This window comes from Zychaea mexicana (assembly GCF_025766255.1).
Source record: "Zychaea mexicana strain RSA 1403 chromosome Unknown BDB00scaffold_98, whole genome shotgun sequence".
In the NCBI taxonomy this organism is placed as follows: Eukaryota; Fungi; Mucoromycota; class Mucoromycetes; order Mucorales; family Lichtheimiaceae; genus Zychaea; species Zychaea mexicana.
Window position 1 is genome coordinate 155,998 of NW_026516761.1, and position 19,640 is coordinate 175,637.

General features: G+C 41.7%; 5 protein-coding genes across 5 annotated transcripts; 4 read left to right on the plus strand and 1 right to left on the minus strand.

The window, feature by feature from the left end:
- Positions 1–20: 20 nt before the first annotated feature.
- On the minus strand, positions 21–6,541 carry BDB00DRAFT_884673 (uncharacterized protein; the record flags this gene model as incomplete). Its single annotated transcript, XM_053128348.1, has 19 exons — positions 21–472; positions 548–602; positions 768–842; positions 912–996; positions 1,180–1,265; positions 1,354–1,404; positions 1,496–1,534; positions 2,008–2,080; positions 2,161–2,227; positions 2,302–2,456; positions 2,540–2,655; positions 3,967–4,027; positions 5,061–5,236; positions 5,307–5,424; positions 5,507–5,610; positions 5,719–6,060; positions 6,165–6,298; positions 6,400–6,445; positions 6,512–6,541. 19 exons carry the CDS (start codon positions 6,539–6,541, stop codon positions 21–23), a joined length of 2,265 nt encoding a protein of 754 aa, XP_052975236.1.
- A 2,179-nt stretch (positions 6,542–8,720) lies between these two features.
- BDB00DRAFT_734228 (uncharacterized protein) lies at positions 8,721–8,900 on the plus strand (the record flags this gene model as incomplete). Its single annotated transcript, XM_053118359.1, has 1 exon — positions 8,721–8,900. A coding segment is annotated over one exon (180 nt), but the record flags the coding sequence as incomplete, so codon positions are not given.
- Positions 8,901–11,309: 2,409 nt separating this feature from the next.
- Positions 11,310–11,902, plus strand: BDB00DRAFT_846020 (uncharacterized protein). Its single transcript, XM_053125125.1, has one exon. The coding sequence runs from the start codon at positions 11,395–11,397 to the stop codon at positions 11,692–11,694; it is 300 nt and encodes a 99-aa protein (XP_052975238.1). The 5' UTR covers positions 11,310–11,394; the 3' UTR covers positions 11,695–11,902.
- A 2,035-nt stretch (positions 11,903–13,937) lies between these two features.
- BDB00DRAFT_771599 (uncharacterized protein) lies at positions 13,938–15,026 on the plus strand (the record flags this gene model as incomplete). The annotated part of the gene is made up of 1 exon (XM_053119978.1): positions 13,938–15,026. A coding segment is annotated over one exon (1,089 nt), but the record flags the coding sequence as incomplete, so codon positions are not given.
- Positions 15,027–18,285: 3,259 nt separating this feature from the next.
- On the plus strand, positions 18,286–18,837 carry BDB00DRAFT_876940 (uncharacterized protein; the record flags this gene model as incomplete). The annotated part of the gene is made up of 2 exons (XM_053127539.1): positions 18,286–18,556; positions 18,659–18,837. 2 exons carry the CDS (start codon positions 18,286–18,288, stop codon positions 18,835–18,837), a joined length of 450 nt encoding a protein of 149 aa, XP_052975240.1.
- Between the last annotated feature and the right edge of the window lie 803 nt (positions 18,838–19,640).

Below are 19,640 nucleotides of genomic sequence, written 5' to 3' on the forward strand. Positions count from 1 at the left end.
ATCACTGTCTATGAATTGCTTTATTCTTCATCTTTTACGCGTCGTTTTTTCTTCTTTTTACCATTCTCCTCTTCATCCTTCGTACCCTTCTCTTTTTCTTTCTTTTTGCTCTTGCTCTTGCTCTTGGACTTTTTGGCCTTATTCTCCTGCAATTCTTTCTCTTGCTCCTCTTGGATCTTCAGCTCCCGTCTAACCTTCTTCGCCTTTAAACGTTGGCCTCTCGTCCGGATCCCTGGACCAAGATCCTCGTCACCTTCGCTTTCGTCCTCAATCCGCTGTTGTTCGGCCGTCTCGACATCATCCACCACTTCTTCTTCTATCTTGACCTCGACCGTTTCGCCATCTGCACCTTTCTCGACCTTGCGCTTCTTGACTTTCTTTTTCACAACTTTGGCAGTAGCTGTGGGGACCCATACATCGTCATCCACAGGGTATAAATCATATAGCTTATATAGTTGGAACACAGCTTGCTCTATACATAGTATATAAGAAATACCGATATTTATGAGATATGAGCATATATGTAAAGAAAATGCATTCTTCTTACCCTTATCTTTTGCTTCAATCATTAAATCGACATCATCTCCAGAGGGCGGTAAAACCTATGACACCAGATACAACATTGATTAAAAATTGCTGTAAAGGGAGAGGAACGCCTGTACGGAGCAAATTCTATATTTTGCTTACTTTGACTCTATAATGATCGCGGTACACAGTGTGGGTCATTAATTTCCGGTTGTGCCATGTCACTACAACTCATACTCCACTATTGTATACCTGTCACTATGAGCTCGTCGCTCAACTGCAGATACCGCGCCTGGTCTTGACTCGGAATAATGTTGCTATTATATAAGAAATAAACATAATTAAACTCTATCATAGCTCAACAAAGATAACACTCTGTAAATTACCTTGGGCTTCAATCCACGTCCTGTCCAAGTTTGATTTATTGCCGGAACAAGGTCCAATAAGTTGCCTATTTCTCCGGGATTTATACTATAGATTTTCATCGCAGTGAGATTCTTGGTCATACACAATTCAACTGTTTCTTCATACAAACCTATGATGATGCCTTGATGAAACAAATATATACCGACAAATTAGTACACATGTCTGAACATAGAAATGAAAGATAGAATGTGAGCTTATCAAAGCAAACAAGAAAGAGTTTTGACGTACCAATCAAGGACAAGAGGAACATTTAGCCTTTGGCACACTGGAAGTATATCACTGACTGAATAACAAAGTTCATCATTTTCGATGACCTACGTCCCATATTAAAAGAACTCAAGGTTAATAACTAGCATCTATTTTTCAACCATTTAAAACCTCTCATTCATCGTGTTTGCTCACAAGTCTACGAGTTATGGGCTCTGGCAATTTCCGATATGTTTCTTCAAATCTCTATGAGGTAAAAAAAAAATTAGAATGGATAAGTTCTTTAAGTCTGCTATGGACAGCACAAGTACATGTACACCCTGTTAATGATACGTACCGCTATTGTAGCTGGTTTATCACCTGGTAAAAGATTACGCTTAGTAGGTATTCAATATGAAATGCCTATCACAGGCACTTTCCTGCTTCGTTCAAAATACACATTTACTTACCATAGACACCACCCATGTGTCTATAAATTTGGATAGAATTCCCGTTAGAGAAAAACTTTAAACAAGTACCAGTAATCAGTTATAATATAAAAATGAGTCGTACATGATCATAATCGAATCAGGAGGCAGGCCCATCAAATCCAGCATCGAAGCATGGTCTATGTAGTGGCAATGCAGACAAAACATGTTTTAATGCCTATTATCAAACAAAACAGAACGCAACTCTCACTTACAGCTCAAATCTTTGATCGTCCTGTCGACAACACCTGGATTGGGTGATCCCAACTGATTATATTGGCCTGGATGGCTTGTCTTGATTTCACAAAAAAAATAGGTGGCTTTGTTAGCGTCTCAGTGTATCGTTTGATATGTAGAGGAGTACTATAATCATCAGTATTACCAGACGATGGCCGTACTTGGCGGACAGTTTTCCGACTTTCTTAAGCTCGTCCTTTGCATAATCCAAGGAATATCTTCACACGTGCACCGGCACCGAAACAGAAAGATTGATAAGTCATCAACAAAAAACAAAAATCCAAAGTAAATCTCTTACCCAACGGTATCATGGCTCGCAAATGGAAACATATCGCTCGAGATCCGCATAAATTTGATTCCATGGGCTATCAAAAAATTTAGTTCTGAGTAATGCCTACGCAGCAGGGTTGTTCTTTTTTTCTAAAGTAGCATGACGCACCTTCGTTCCATTCTATCAAAGTAATAAGATCTTGTACATTCTGCAAAGCGAGTTCTTTGACAAATTCTATGCCCTTCTGCCGGATTGTGTCCAATCGACAAGTGCGCGAGCAAAATACAGGAGGTTTCTGATGCCTCAGAATCGTATTCAAACACCTTTGAATTGTCAATGCATGAATGACGAGGCACACGTCAGTAAACCACTTGTAGGAAATAGAAACAAACAAGGCAAAACTTACGCATAACCCAAACGGCCTTTATAGTTGCGAGGATCAGGATGAACATAGCGTTGGTCTAACACAACACTATCTGTAGCAATGGCAGCTGCTTCGATGATTTTTTCTTCGATCTGTTGCTCTTCTTCGACGGTTGCAGTTGTTGCAATATTTTTTGCAGGCATTGAAAAGCGAAGTGAAGGCAAAGAAGCAAAAGGAAGAAATGGCAGTTTTTTGGCAGAAAGCAAATGTCGCAGCATTTAAAAAGGCAAAAGAGAGAAAAGAGAAAAAAAGTAAGCTCCGCTGATCGGGCGATCCTGTAGACTCTCGATTTCGTTCCACCAAACAAAACTCTTGTGTGACCGCCCGCCGGAACTGGTCGGTCCGAAAACCATCCCCCTTGTCAAACTCGAACATAGCCACCTTAAATCAAGCATACTTTTATTGCAAATATTAAAAAGACATGGCCATGCACTGTCTAAGGACGAGCGACCTTCCTTTCTACAACGCCTTGATCTATGCTTCATCGGCGATAGCATGCTATGCACATCATCATCATCCAAAGTTTAAGCACTTTTCCCAAGTGGACGATCCACAGCAACTAGAACTCACACAAGAATTGTTTCATTAAAAAAATTTATCTCATGATATCTATTATTAATATGTATTCTTATAAGCTATCTTAGGATTAATCTTGCTTCTCACTTTAGCCCACAGCAGCATCCCAGCCTACTATATACCACTCACCTAGATTACTATGACCGGTACCGCCAATGACTTCATTGATAAAAATCCATTTTAATTAAGCATTGTGGTTAATCTTCGTTTCTGGCGAGAGGTTCGAAAATCCAGGGATAAGTATACGCAAATGAGTTTAGTCCTCCGTAATGCAGATTCTCTAGTGACGTACAATAACATATCAGTGACTGGCATAATAGCATAGGGACCGAATGAGCAACCCCCAAGGACTAGATGTTGAAAACCATCCTTTCCGTACTTCTTCTGTCGAAGCAGCCTCCTAGCTGCCATCATGTTGTAAGAGTTTTGCTCGAAGATAAACACGAGTCGCTGCACTGTCCGGTTCTGCTCCAGATAATCTAGAAACGATCTTGCGATTTCGAAGGCACGGTAGACAGTACAATAAACAAGTTTTGGGCAGTGTGTAAAATACTGCTCTTGGCCGTTGAAATATTGCATGGCACCCGTTGCAAGTTCATGAGTGTACAGAGAGACTTTGCTCCCGCCGAATAGCATTTCGTAATCGGTTTGTGATATCGCTCTAGTAGAACTGGAATGTCCACCACAAAGTTCCTTGACACCTCTCTCATTAGAAGAGCTTAGACAAGAAATGTCACCGCAAAGCAGCTGCGCACATTGCTCAAATGGGTACTAGGACCAGATTAGGCAGTCGGTAGAGCGGGAAAAGCCTTATCAAAAGCAGCATTGATCACGGTGAATGCGGTGCTCATATCAATGCTCTTAATGTTTTTTATTGCAAGAAAAAGGATGTCTCTATACAGCCAAAATGCTATCTCATAGCGTATCACTGTTGCATTGGCAAAATTTTATCCATATATATTATCTGATAAAGCTTTCATAATCAGTATTAAACATGACGATGACCACGACCGGTGTATGCGATGCTTATTATAATTTTAGTGATTGGCATCCCAGCACTTTGGTCTTGCGGTTGCCTAATATAGACAGGGACAAAGATTGTGGGTTCAAGCGCTGTGACTGGCAAACCATGAGGCGGGGCAAAGTTGTCAACTTTTGCAGACGCACACATAAACTCACACTCCACATAAACAAAAAAATGGTCTTTGGCCGAGTTAAATTGGCCGTACCTGCGCTTGTACGCCATGCATCGACACATGCACGACAGCAGCAAACCGTAAAACCCGAGAAATTTGTACAAACCGTTGTCCTTAGCAATGGCGCCACATTCACCGTTCGAACGACCTCACCACGAGCACAAATTCGACTTGCCAAAGACACTCGTAACCACCCCTTGTGGAATCCTGCCATGCTCAAAGAAGGTTTGCGTGACGAAAGTGAGCAGTTGTCCAAATTCCAGAAACGTTTTGGTGTTGAGTCCGATTTGGCCGATCTGTCATGGATTGAAAGTGAAGACTCCTTGTCGGCTGCCATGAAGAAGGTTGTTGCCAGTGGCGGTTACAAGAAGCCTTCACCAGAAAAGAAGAAGGGGCGAGGAAAGAAATAGACTAACACGCCATCCAACCCACAGATTCACGCACACACGAACACACACATATCATTTACTGTCATCATCGCTCCGCATATAATAAAACTGCCACACCCAACGCCCCTATATGTACATTAAATCTTTTTTATTTCGTTTCCTCTTGCTTTTGTTGGTCAGAGAATAGTTTTTTATTATATTCTTGGGCATGGTGGAGAATGTCGTCGGCGTTCGTGATGGATCTTTTTTTAAAGAGAAGAGAAGAGTAACCATTAGAATATGTATGGAAATACCTATTAATTTATCCATTCGCCTGTTATTCCCATCGCGATCCTGACTTACATTATTCTATCCAGTGGATATTCCTTTTTAATGAGGTTGGCAAGCACTTTGCCAGGGCCGAAGCTGATGAACTGTTCAATATCCTGTCCTTTACAATAACTGATGCTTCGCTGCCATTCAACCGTGGATGTCACCTGTTCGACGAGGAGCTTGGGGATTTCTTCCACGTTGGTATACTATGTCCATGTAGGATAAAGCGTGAGTTATCGGCTACATAAGATCCATCAGAATGATAAATCGTCTTACCGGCTTGGCTGTCACGTTTGAAATTACATCCACACAAGGTTTTTTGAAAGTAACACTTTTGAACGCTTCTTCCATAGCATCTGCTGCCTCCTTCATCAACGAGCAATGAAATGGCGCCCTATACATTAAAAGTGTCCCATATTCAGTCAACTTCTCTCTTTTTGCCGAAACCCTTTTTATGTCTCGGGCATGATCCTTACGATACTGGAAGATCAACAGCTCTAGCAGCCAAGCGTTGAGATTGTAGGGTCCTTGATGCTTCATCCACACCTTTACTTGTTCCACTTATTACAACTTGGAAAGACTACAAACATCATGCATATAAATAAATGTATGTATGAGATAGTGAAGTAGAGCGATTACGTATAAGAAAAAGAAACACACTTACACTATTGATATTAGCCAACTGAACTAACTCGTTACCCGGTAATCCATCGTTGATTTCCTTAATAGCCTGTTCAAGATCAGATAGTTTGGCTTTTCTGACAACCAATGCTGACATGGCTGTTTGACCTTGTCGATCTGCCACTGCCTGTGTCATGCGTTCACCGCGCAGCCGTACGAGTCGCACAGCGTCTGTCAATGATAATGCACCTGTTGCAACCAATGCTGTATATTCGCCAAGCGAGTGACCCAATGCATAATTGCATGCCTTTGAAATATCAAATCCGAATTCTACTTCTAGTACTCGAAGCATCGCAATCGATGTTGTCAAAATTGCTGGCTGTGCGTTTTCTGTTCGTTTCAGCTTCTCCTGGTAGTATTTCGAAATATTAGACAACTATTGCACTCCACGTGAAAAGAAAATGTACCTTATGTAATAAAAATACATAAAAATACTGTCTACTGTTAACTTACCTGTTCCCCTTCGAAAATAAGTGATCGCAAGCCGTTCCCAAGAGCTTCGTCGGCTTCGTCAAAAACAAGTTTAGCCGATCGCGGGTATAAATGGTACAGATCCTGTCCCATGCCAACAAACTGTGACCCTTGACCTGTTTAAAAAATTGCCCCCCGAGAGCTTGTAAGAAAAATATATAAACCTCTTTTGAAAAGAACGAAGGGAAGGTGTTGTAGTGGCGGTGGGTAACAGTACCTGGAAATAGAATGGCGCGATGCGACTTTTCGATACCAGCAATGCTCTGTAGTTTATATTGTTAGTATACATAACGTGTGAACAGGGAAATGTAGTTTCGGGCTCTATGTACCATCCATGCTCGTCTTGGAATGAAGGCCATGGTGTTTTGAAAGAGAGAGACAGGTAGACACAGGGCAGAGCGAAAAGAACAGAATAAAAGGGAAGAATCCGGCGCGATCCTTTCCGGTATTTGGGGTTACACAAGCATTGTGTCGAAGGTCGTAGACCTGCAATCGGGGCGTGAGACCTGGTGATGATCGGTGGTTACACCTCTACTGTCATATTAACATTACATCATGCGTATATTGTAGCTAATGCGCTCGCCAGTCACCAGTCATCAGTATTTAGAGCATGCTGCTGTTGCTATAGAGACAACAGTTGCGCATGAAGTTCTCACACGTCGTTATGACAATAGTAAGCTTTTTAGTCAGGACTCGGACGATGATTAATACTTAGGGCAAATAGTACATCTGTTTAAAAAAGATAAACATTATGCAATTTTTACAGTAGACAGTGGATATACTAGCAGTAAACTATCGATAAGGTGACAGCTTGACGTATTCGTACAAGCATAAACGCCAATTTTATACTCATATAAGACCTGGACCGATTGGTTCTCAGTGATCATTATCATCATCGCAGCCACCACTCCCAGTATGCAACGTTGCTTCTTCAATAGAGCCTTGCTAATAAATATATTACGTGCTCTAATATACACACTTTCTCCTTGTCAACTCTAACAACATCCCGGACGCCTTGCGGATCACGGAGGAAAACAGCTGTTGTTTGAACCAACCATCATCGATTCCATAGACCCTTTTTCGACGAACGATGCAGCATCCCAAGTGATCGTCCATAAACAAAACGTTAAACCTTGATGGATTTCAAAATATTCATCAGCACACCCTTTCACAAGTGGTTGCAGGCATAATTGCCCCTGTACTAGATGAGGTTTATTAGATCCAATCATGGATGGCAAAAGATTATTACCTCGATTACTATACATCTTTGATGAGGAGCAGCCACATACTAGCTACGTATGTAAATATCTAATATTGCGGATTATATGAGATGCTAGGTGAATGTTGTGTGGCAATGAGCAGAACGCGTATATATTACGTGTCAACGTTTTCCAGACCTGCTTATTATGATGTACCATCAGTCTGAAAACCCCAATGATTTGCCATGCTCCCCTTCCAAACTTTATGCCGTGGCAGCGACTGTTGCTACGATATTGTTGGTTTTACATGTTAAACTGGGCAACACATACAGTAAGGAGGTGATTAGTTGGCAGGGCTAACTGTTCTACTACATGTACAAATAAGAGCTGTTATAGTATCGTCCAAGTGTTATGTAAAGTGCCGCACGGGCGGATACAGCAAGGGGAGAGAAATTGACAAAAAAAAGTTAGGGAAGAGGGGAAGGGGACGGCAAGTTTCCTAATTGGGCGAACAAAAGACGTCTGCGTTTATGCGTGGCATAGTGTGCTTCTTTGCATCCGCATTTTTCTGTGAAATAAGTGAACAAGCTGATTTTTTCTTTTTTCCACATAACACATAAAGAAAGGCAAACATTGTTCTCATTCAACCCTATTACAGAGTATGTGCCTCGTTTTGCTAAACTGTTCTTTTCTCTTCTTTTACCATGAGATCGACGTTTTCATCTGAAACGAATGAACTTGAATACACCAAAACACAGGGAAAGAAACGCTGTATACTGTTCTGTTAAGTGCTCTCCCATTCCACCCTCAATCCGCCGATCAAAAAGAAGCTAAGGTTGTTATCCGTTGTACATCGTCTTGGACATAGGTAGTATACTGATATGCATGCAAATCCAAATCCAAAAAGCAAATTACTCCATATAATTTTCCTCTCTCTCTTTGGCTCTCATTGGAGAAGAAGGGAAAAAAGAAATTGCAATTTGAATGATATAAAAAGGACCTATTCATTCACATCATTTCCCGCCGTCTTTGTTTTCGATATAAAAAATACAAACGCACCACACACACAGCCACTCAGTCACTACACTCATCCACTTATAAAATTACTACACATCTTTGTTTCCAAATTTGCTTTTCCTTTCCATTACTTTTCTTTATTTCTTTAACAACAGTTTAAACACCTTAAAAAGTGACAGTAACGACGCCAAGCTGATAAATTATACCATATAATCGCCCACCACCATCCCTAATGTCATCTGCACAATCCACCGCTGACCGACTCAGAGACTTGCTTTTGGACAAAACGCCAGAGCAACTCGAAGCTGAACGTTTGTCTGCAGCATATACATTGGTCTACATGGGCATCTGTATAACATGTGTGGTCTGGCAACTCATTAATGCCAGTGTTCTTGTATATCGGTCCCGAAAGGTGCTCCACATGGCCGTCCTTTTCGAAGTAATCCTAGCATTCCTAGTTATCATGTCCAGTCTTTTAAATCCATTGGTCGGGTTAAGCTGTGATGCCGTAAGTTACAATTTTTAAATAGAGCATGTAATCGAATCCGTGCCATAATATCACTGTAACTAACTCTATTACTGCTCATACATTACAAAAACATAGCGTTACTGGGTATCCATCGTTTCCATCAACTTGGCCGGCTGTTGTATTCAGAACATCTTGCTATACAAAGCATACATTTGTTATGATAGGACAAAATGGCTTTTGGGTCTTGGTTCCTTCATCAATTTAGGATACCTCGCTTTGATTGTTCTTTACAGCACACTCGGAAGAGTCGGTAGCAGTCATGATCTGGTCGGCAATTGCATTGTAAGTTTGTAAATTATATTTACATTATCTATGTTGTTGGCAAATCATGACTCATGTAAAATGACCATGAATTCATCTTATCTCATTCTTTTATTATTGCCATGATAACAGCTTTATAATTGTAAGCGGTTGCGTTTTTCTCCTTTGAAAATGTATACAATGGGATGGCCATAAAAGTAACCTGCTGTTATTAAATCGTAACTGTAGTGGATTGGCCTGCAGTTGCCAAACTCGGTTTAGACATTCTGAGCAATGCATTCTTGTCAGTTGCGTTCCTGATGGTCATTCACAGACACTACCGCATGTTTGGAAACAGTTTACACAAGTCACTTTTATCAAGCGGCATGATTTTCTCGTAAGTATTGTTTCTTTAAGCAAACGTGAAGCATTCGCCCACCTATCAGCGGTTCTGACAACTTTTCCTTCTTTTTTTTTTGTGACTGTATGTAGAGTCGGTGTAATTGCTTCAAACATTATCGTCGGTATATTGATCGCCGTAAGAGTTGTTGGCGGGTTGTCCGCCGATCTCTACTCATTTGACTGTAAGCTACTTTTTTCCCTTTATAAAACGAGTCTTCAAAGCACAGACACTTATACCACGGAAATCATTAGGGGTTATTACCGGCTACTTATTGATCAAGCAGTTCAAGCTTGACAAGAAACGAGAAGACGAAAATGAACTTATTTCAAAGACAATGCAGCATAGTGACGCTGGAAGCATCCTGTCAGCTCATAGAAACAGCCGTGATCATCATGTGGGATCACTTTCTGGTTTGGACCTGCTGTCATCTCCCACAAGCACGCATCATAATGACCACCCGCGCTTTTGCCCTCACTGTCGAGCTTCTCTCGTATCTCATGAAGAAGATGCTGTGATGGTGGATGTCGAAAAACGTATTATTCATCACCAATGATCGTGAAGCATTCTAGCAACAGATTATTCCTTTTAATTAACTTCTTCGTCATCATCATCATCATAATTAATTTTCCTAATAAACTACTCGCTTTAATGTTTTCTCTTTGTTTGATTCGCAAATCTAAGTGTATAAGGAGAAGGGGGATGGAGCAAATGCAAAATCTCGGACTGATCGGTTCCGATGACAAGTGGTTGCACGATCGAAGAAAGAGAAGTTTACTTCGTGTTCCATTATATTATCATAACAATGATACGTATCTCGACAATAGGCTACGACAGCCATGTTTTGAAAGAGGATGACTAGAAATAAACATGCAGACGACCAACCCTTGCGTGATTCCATCAGCAGACATAATCTTAATTTGCAAAACCTGATCGAGGATGCCACGGCCATAGTATTATACAGCAACATCTAGCGTCGAATCCTTTTTCGGTTGGATTCTGGGCGCAAGCTAATCTTCAAGGTAGCTAATATTTTTTCTATAAGCTTCATCCACGAGCAAAGCAGCTTTAGCATTTATAATTAAACGTGCCTAACACAAAGGGAAAGCGCAAGAGCCAACATGTGTTAAATTACGTACCTTAAACTTGAAAAGGCGGATGATACTGCTTTGATATCGGCTACGAACAATGATTCAGTGGGTATATGTATGCAGATTGGATTTTTTGCAAAGTAGATATCTTGTTCTGGCAGCCATTCGAGCATATAGGGATAACCAAGATTGTCTTGAAAAATTTATTGGCTAGTAATTATCCGCTGTCGTCCAATTTTTTCATACATAGTTTTGCCCCCAATATAAAACTTAGATCTAATCATATTAATATTTTATTCCACTATTGTTCCAACCATTACGGTCTTTTATACTATTTTCTACGGTCATTATCTGTAAACAACACACAAGCAGTATCATAGAAGAACCCTCATAGAAAACCATACATAAAACTCAGAAAAGCACTCTATGAATATATACAGTACTTCTTGCATAAACTGTGTGACGCAGTCACCGAAGCACACCAACGCGAACTCTAACCTCGCAATTAAAGACGCCAATCACCTCAAAGGCCAAGGCTAAGTGCCGAGTCATCAAGTAAGCCGAGTTGCCAAGCTTCCAAGCAAGCTAAGAATCCCTTAGCATCGAGTATAACTACAGCAAGATTCCAGAATATAAAACGATATCGAACAACTTCTCTTGAATCCGCAGGTTTATATCGGGCATTGTACCCTATTTACGCGGCCTGATCTGTTTCTTTTACTAAAAAAACCGCTAAATGACCTGTTTTACAGCACAGACTGATATCGTTTTATCTTTGTTTCCTAACAGCAGGAACCATGTTCTTTTCTTTTCTTCTGTCACCAAGTACAATAACGGCTGGTACTATAATTCTCACGAAGCAAACAGAGTTCTTTATAAGATAAGCCCCTTATTACCATTTTTTAGCTTACAGATCAGCCAACCCGCGCCAACGTTGCAAGTATGCGATACTATTGCGCTGGTGCACCCCAAGTACTACACTGCGGATGTAAGCTCGTTTAATTCGAAAACCACGGCAACAACATCCGAAGATTAAAATGTTTTCGGATTGAGTCATTAGACTGTGGGACAATTACTAGAAAATAAAACCTTTTATATCTTTTGTCTCTTGTACTGGCTTTGGTATGTACTTTGCACGTCTAATTGAACATGTTTACAGTAGTATATTTAGAGGTAGAGGAAGGTATGCCCCAAGATTCAGTTAAATTAAAATCGATACAGTAATATTAATCAAGTTAAAGGACCAGTTCTTGTTCCTTGAATGCTTGATGTCAAATCTTAAATTGTTCTAGAACAACAAAGGTGATGATAGTTTGTGAAACCAGTCGGATAAACAATGGTCAGCCTTTATGACCGGCACACGACTCTATTATTCTGGGGCTCGAGCTTCAGTTTTGTTGGCGGTATTTGCTACACGTGTAATGGCAACGCTGGTAATGAAATGATGATAGTAGAGTAACACTACATACAGCATGTTCACAGGAAACTTCAACTCTACAGCTATCTTATATAGAAATTTTATTACACTTGATAGTAAGATACATGCTTAGATGCTCACAGTGTATCATATGAGCTAATGTGAATGGTACTGCATACAGCTCGGCTTCATATAAGAAGTAAACAGCTTGAGCTCTTGAGTGAGCATATGCCGTTATGGCTGTTTCAAAAGATAATAATAAAAATAAAATATTTAAATGTATCAGCATACAAAATCACATCAATACTTACCTAGAGTGACCACATATTCTTTATCGTATGTGCACGGCAGAAGATAAAGGTGACTTACTCGGAACTGTAAGCTTTTGATATTTCAGGCTAGTAGATGGTACTTGAAACCCTAATAGCAATATAACAATAGGCAGTCCCTTTAGTTGCTACAGTTTTTACAAGAATGTACTATTATGGTCACGAGCCTTTCTCGTCTCCGTACCTTGGGTATTGAGCCCTTCGCTTCGCTTCGTGTCAAAACCTACGAAGCTTATGCTCAGGGCACGTTATAAGCACATGTACGATATTATCAACAGTCCATTGCTGCCAGCGGTCGCGAGAGGAAAGCATTACATCCTATCCCATGCAAAGGAACGCTTTCCAGCCTCCCCCCGCCGGGGACTTGAACCGCAACTAGGAAGAGGCATTGTGATCTGCGATGTTGTCGAAAAGAGGCCCCCTTTTTATCGATTAGGCGATCAAACATCACATAGCATATAAATTCTACAGTAGTAGTACATACCTTCATTTGGAAAGACACTAGAAAGGCCGGTAAGCCCAGACCCATAATCACCGCGGTCTTATTGCGTAGGAACTCTAAATTTTTCCAGTATTATCGAATTGCAACGAAGAGACACCTGGTTGGGGAAATCGTAAAAGGTATAAGCATCGTTTAAAACATGTCTCACTAATAACCTCGCCGTGCGATACAGTACAGATAAGTTTATCATCACTACTGCAAAAATAACTTACCTTCGGCGATGAGGCGCCGATATCCACTGGTAGTGTCCCTCCTCCGGCGCGAATCCCATCAAATGAAGAGATCAGCATGAGGAGGAGGACGAGAGGATACGGGACCACGACACAAGTAGGGAAGACCTGAAATCCTCCATTAGGTATATAGAGGATTCTAGGTCGGCAAGGAATGCTGTTGATGATACATACGATTTTTTAGTACTCTATCATTCATTTTATACTTCGTTTTTTATAAGACCAACGCTATCTATTATTACTCACGTGTGATCAACTGCTACACATACAATACACGAACCAGCAACGGCCAATTTCACTATGCAGGCCGTTGCTGATAGCGGCTGTCTTTTTGTAGTCCGTTCTGGTGTGTCGTATAGTCAAAGAAAAAAATGTTGGGAAGAGTTTCAGTGAAACTCTGTACGGCGTTCTATCCCTGGATACTCGTTTTGTGTGACCGGTCATGGTCAACCCCGCCTCATCCGCCGTTCCTTTGTGCTGTTCCTTACGCAACCTCGTCACTCACCAGAACTTGACCAAAAGCATGATAAAAATTCGCAAGTTTTTTTGCATCAGATGGACGTGGAAAGAATTCTTGGTGGCTTGCTGACATGGTGATGACCGTTCTGCGATAAAGAGAGAGAGAAAAGGTTTTGTGTAGCCATTAATATACACACTCTGTTGTGCTTACAGCTTTATTCTACGTCGGACGGTAAGCAGTGAAGCCACATTTGATCGTTTGATAGTTGGAAGACATTGCTGTTATGGTTACACGGTTGCCATGGCAACGAAAAGCGTTACGGACAGACGGACAGAGCTACACTTCCGAATGCTGACATTTTTCGGTATCTCGGTATCCCGTTCAATTGCAGGGCAACTATGGACGTCCAAGAACTGATCGTCCATAACACAAGAAAAGCGATTACCTCGTTGAATTGCCTAATTTCTCTAGGCCTCAGTCCTACCGGTTTCACTCGTTTGCTCGCTGCAAGGATCTATGGTCAGTTCATACGCCCTCAAATGGAGTATGGTTTAGCCATCCAGAAGCCACTCCAGAAGCACATCAAACTGTTGGAGGACGCCCAATCGGCTTGCCTTCGGCGCTTCTATGGCAGCTCGAATCGCACTTCATCAACCAAGGTCATGCAGCATCTGGTCAATATCCCTCCTATGAAACTCAGAGTGGCTGTTCTTCAAGCGAAATTACTCAATCGAAGTCATTGGTTACCTGATGATGCTCTATTATCCAAGCTCGTCCCGCGATTTTCTGTCGTCTCTACGAGCCGATACCGTCACCTGCAACGCACCGCATTGTGGCAACGTCTCCCTTCTACAGAGGCGCCATTTGACAAGAAAGCCTTATCACATGCTATTCGCAACCTGTATACTACCGATTTTGAATCTACTCTTCTTGGCCCACGCGCTAAATTACTCTCTGCTTGTCGTCCTACACTGGGTGTCGATCCAATCGTTTGGCTCCCGATGCAATACCACCATCGAAGTCGTCTCATACATTGGCGTCTTGGCTGGATGCCGAATGGTCGTCCGGAGGCTATCTGCCGCAATTGTTCCGATCGCCATCACCTATCTCGGGACCATGTCATCATCTGTCTGCAAGCACATGTGCGTTTAAAAGTTCCTTTTGTAATCCTAGATCCTATCTCCTTCATACTCAACTCGTTACCAAGAACTCGCCCTCGCAGCACCACCACCAAACGTTATTGGCGCTCTTGTTGGCCCCGACTCACCAGCTTACTCCGAGACATCGATCGTTTATGCCACGAAGACGACCTATGCACTGAAGACACTGACATTGCCACCACCCCGTGCAACGACTTTTTGCTGTGGCTTGATCAAACCAATGCTGATTCACGCCTATCTCTTCCCTCTTCGCCCTCCTTCACACCCTAATTACTTATACTAGTTCTTTAAACACAAAAAAAAATATACAAGAAAAAGATTCCCTGTCCCTTGCCGCTTGGTAGCCGCAAGCTCCCGCCCCACTTTTTTATCTCTCTTAACCTTTGTGCACTCTTGTAACCCTAGATACTCCCCTTTTTGTTTTCTCTCAAGTCCTTATCATTTTGCTCTACATTTCCCCCCTCTGGCTCACGGGGTTTTTGTTCACCAGTCATGGCGACCGGGCTTTAGCGAGTATGCGATTGGCGAAGCGCTTATATGGCCATTTAATAAAGATTTATAAAGTTTGAACCAGACGGACAGAGCAGTTTCATAAAGGCTTTCACACTCCGTATAGAACGCCTAAAAAGTGAGTGAGAGAGCTTATTTGTATGTTTCCGAGTTTCCATTATATTGTACAACACGTTTAGACTTCCATATAGTGAGCTCAGAAAAGGCGAGCTATTTATAACCAATGTAAAACTGAACTAAAAGTGCAATGACGCGTACTTTTTTTGGGGAAGCTTTGCTGACACGTTGATCATTTAAAACTGGGGTTTCTTTCAATGACTATGACTCGCCAATTGTTCATTGTCGTCCGGATGCTGTCGTTTCCCGGCAACAGTAACGGTACTTTGATACGTTATACTGTAAAACGGAAAAGCGCGTAAGTTTGTAAACTGCTTTATAAATACTACAGAGTGAGGGTTTGTGTAGCCTTCCTTGATTGTACGCCATTCTGCTTTATCCTGTTTATTGTTTTGGATTATACCAGTATGATCACTGATGCGGCATGACTGCGGTGTACGTAGGATAAATAATATGTAGCAATAAATACAACAAGATTAAAGTTGAATCCTGTTACATAAAACACACTGATCGTTTTGAATGGGCTTATAAAACTTGAACTGTTTGTCCTCTTCTTCCAATATGACCTTAACTATGTCAGACAAGTCAATCATTAGCAGTTCTGCCTGGTCGAGTTTATTTTGAGTGTATGTGGTCAATTAACTTCCCAAAATGAGTGATCTCGCTACTGCTTGATGTAGAGCATTCATCTGAAATACGGGCGTGAATCTTTGTGCTCTTTAGGACTCTACTGTGCTATACATCTGTCAAAAAGAAATAAATTCTTCTTGCCCGCTCCGTCATACCAATGGTCGGAAAGAAGTTCATCAATATGGTGATAATATCAAGCCCTAATGTAGAGACTGTTTTTTGGTATATGCTAAAAAAGATTATTATACTTAGCAAGCATAAATTGCTTCTTTCGAGCAAATGGCGAATGGGGAAGTAAAATATCACAGTAGACGTTGCCAGGTTAATAATTTTCAAACCACTGCCTTAACAAGAAGCGGATGAGAAACGGAGCTCATTATCATATAAGCTAGTGATCTCAAAATCATACCGAAACACACAGAGCATGACATAGAGAATAGTCTCTACTATTGTATTTTCGATATCTTGCTCTCATAACTAATAAACACTACATATTGATGATACCATTGATACTTCTAAAAAAGTAAGGAGTGATATCATAGGAGAAGCTCCTCTAGCTCTTCTTTCAAAAAGCGCTTATCATGCCGCAAAACATCAGTACAATCCATTATCATGATATAGAGTGGTTTGATCTTTTATCTGAAAGAGTTTGCATTAGCTAAAATTCAGAACAATTGTATACAGCCGGCGTTCACTGTACGGTGACAATTTACATATGCACATTTGTGCTTCATTTAACTTTTATGCTTCAGTGATTGTGGGGTTGTAGTTTCAGCTGAGCACTTCTGCTTAAGTTTCACTGCAGAACGATGTGGGGGAATTATATTTAGCTTAAACTGTCGCTGCATCCTCGTGGCAAGGTGGATATCGAGAGGGCAAGACAAGAAGCGTCGCGCTGTTGTTGTCTGTACTATCATTTGAAACTTGAGCTTAAGGGTATGGTACTTGACAATAATAATCTTAAAAGCTGGTAGATGTGTAGCTGAGAAAAGTTGTTTATCGGCCTGTTTAATTGTCACATCATGTTTGTCGCGTGAAGCTGCAAATAACGTGCATTTACTATTTGTTATTTATCCATACATGCGCATGGCGTACTTCATTACCATCTTCATTGAAAGAGGGAGTGGTGCAGAACTGCATATCCAACAGAAGCAGTATCGTCCATTCTAGGATACGATTATGGGTACACCAACCCAAATCACAAGGGGCAGCTTTGAGAAGTTTGCTGTTCAAGCGGCGGCCAATCAGAATCGATAAGAATTCCCATGGTTATAAAGTCCGGCTATCTCAGCTCAGTTGCCTTTTCGCTTCTCTTTCCCTTATCTCCATGCTTTTCTATTTCGCGCAGTCGTAATCGTCATAAACGCGGCCTTAAGCCAATCACAGGTAAATTCCTTTATAACACTGCTTCTGCTGCTTTACACACGCTCACACCTGTGTTTCAGCTGTGAATAACCGTAGTGGCCTTTTTCAAAGGTCCACCAACTTTTTGAATGTGTCGGTAGTGTTTCTGGGCACGTTTGCAGGTTCGACTCCTGGCTTGACACAAAGGTGGGCGCTACGTCGAGGTCTATTGTTCATTTTGGGAGACCATTAGTCGCATCGGCCCCGCGAAGAAGAGCTCGATCACCTTCAGTGGCTATCCTGAACGATCGGGTCCCGCCTTGGACGATCACAAGCGTGTCTGTTGTAGCCTGGACTTGCCGTACTCTCCGGAGTATGGTGGGTCTGTCAGATAGTCCTGAAATAACGCTTGAGGAATTGACGGAAAAAGGAATTGACGGAAAAGGCATTGGCATTGGTGCCATTCCTGAAGGCTTGCCGGAAGGCTTGCTGGAAGGATTGGCGGTGTAGGTTCCAGCTTCGAGCTGGGACTGAGGCTGTGGTGGACATGGAGGTTGAAATGTGCTTTGTGCCTTTTCTCAACCTCCTTCTTTCTCGTTTATTGTCAAACTAATGGACGAGAGAACTGCCAATGCCTTCTTCTTTTTCTTCAGCTGACACTTTTTTGACCTTTGTTAATTTTCTTACATTCTTTTGAAATAATAAAAGAGCTCTTCCATCTGTTTCCCTTTACAAATATTTCTGTTTTTTAATAGCGTGTATCGCGCGAGCTTTTGTCGCTTTGTTGTAATAGACGTTTGCGATGGCAACTGAGGCATAAGTGACCGCTAAGAGTCGTTGCTATAATAGTATGGCCTGTTCTCGCTGTTGCCCAACACAAAGTACTTATTAACGGCGTACTGATGGGATCGTAACTCCTGATCCCCACATGGACTCTGTGACCGAGTTGCCATCGCTGGCTTCACTGAAAGACACTTTGCAAGTAAATCGAAGCGAAGCCCTCCAAGCACGCAATCTCGCGACAGCAGTTCATGAATCTACCTCAGCACTCGATCGGCTACACAGATATTTAGAGCAGTTCCTGGCAGTCCGCGTCGAAGCATACGCGCAACAGGGCAAAGTCACTAAGGTGTATAGTGATGCCCTATTCTTTGTCGACAACTTCCCCGGCTATTTGAGGACATATAATATCGCCACACGTATTTTTGATCAGACAACAGAGATTTAAGAAAGCAATAGCGATATGCGCAGGGTTCTGAATAACGGTGAAGGAGGGTTCCGCCGATATAATCCACTGACAGACACAATATTCTACCTCTCCAATGAAGCTTACCATATGCTTGAAAAGCGTATGGACATGATGCTCACCGTGATCCTAAACGAGCTCTCTTTTGGTGACATCCTGCGGTGCATGACTGTACCCAAAGCGTGTCGCCAATGCATTATTGATTGTCCTACAATGGTCACGCTACAAAACTAATATTTACATTCGAATGGCATAGGATCCTGCGAACTACGAACAGAATACAACGGGGGTGGGGATCTAGCATGGCACTTGGATGCGTGCTATGTCTTGAATAAGTAAACAGCAACGCCTATGAGATATTCTAGTAATAGCAGCATCAGCAGCGGTAAAACCCACATTTCGTCGCCATGTTGTAAAAGCGACGGAATAAGGTCTAAAAAAGAAGGCACTACTGTAGGAAGGCTGACTGAAGTAATCTTCTTCTTCTAGCTCACATATTAGGAAGACTAAGAACAGCCTACTATGTAGTGCTACATTGTCTCTTTTCACGCAGTCTGATACTTTATCCACAGCTCCAAGTTAATCAATGGGCAATGTCTGTGAGCGTGATGAAAATACCCTGATGGTGACTGCGCTGTGGGTGTTTCTTAATTATCATAACAAACCATTAATTAACCAATCACCACCGCGAGTGAAAGAAAAAAAGACGTACTTCGTCGTAATATTCGGAAGGCTGTATGATATCCATGATAACTCTTTTTGGGGGCAGGTTGCCAATTTCCGTTGTTCTTTTATACTCTTTACTGATAATGGATGATGGGCAGAAATAGTAAAGGGAAGAGAGTGAATCGACCAAGAAGCAATCATAATCCTTTTTTTTCTGGAACGGGATATGAATTTAGTGTGTCTGTGTGTCGAAACCACTGCTCGCTACACGGTGTGGTATCGTGATCTCAGTCATGAAAAGAAAGGGATGCCCTTTGATTGGTGGAAGAAGCAATCAGATTATGCGTAGTGCTCGGCTGCATTGTCTCTTA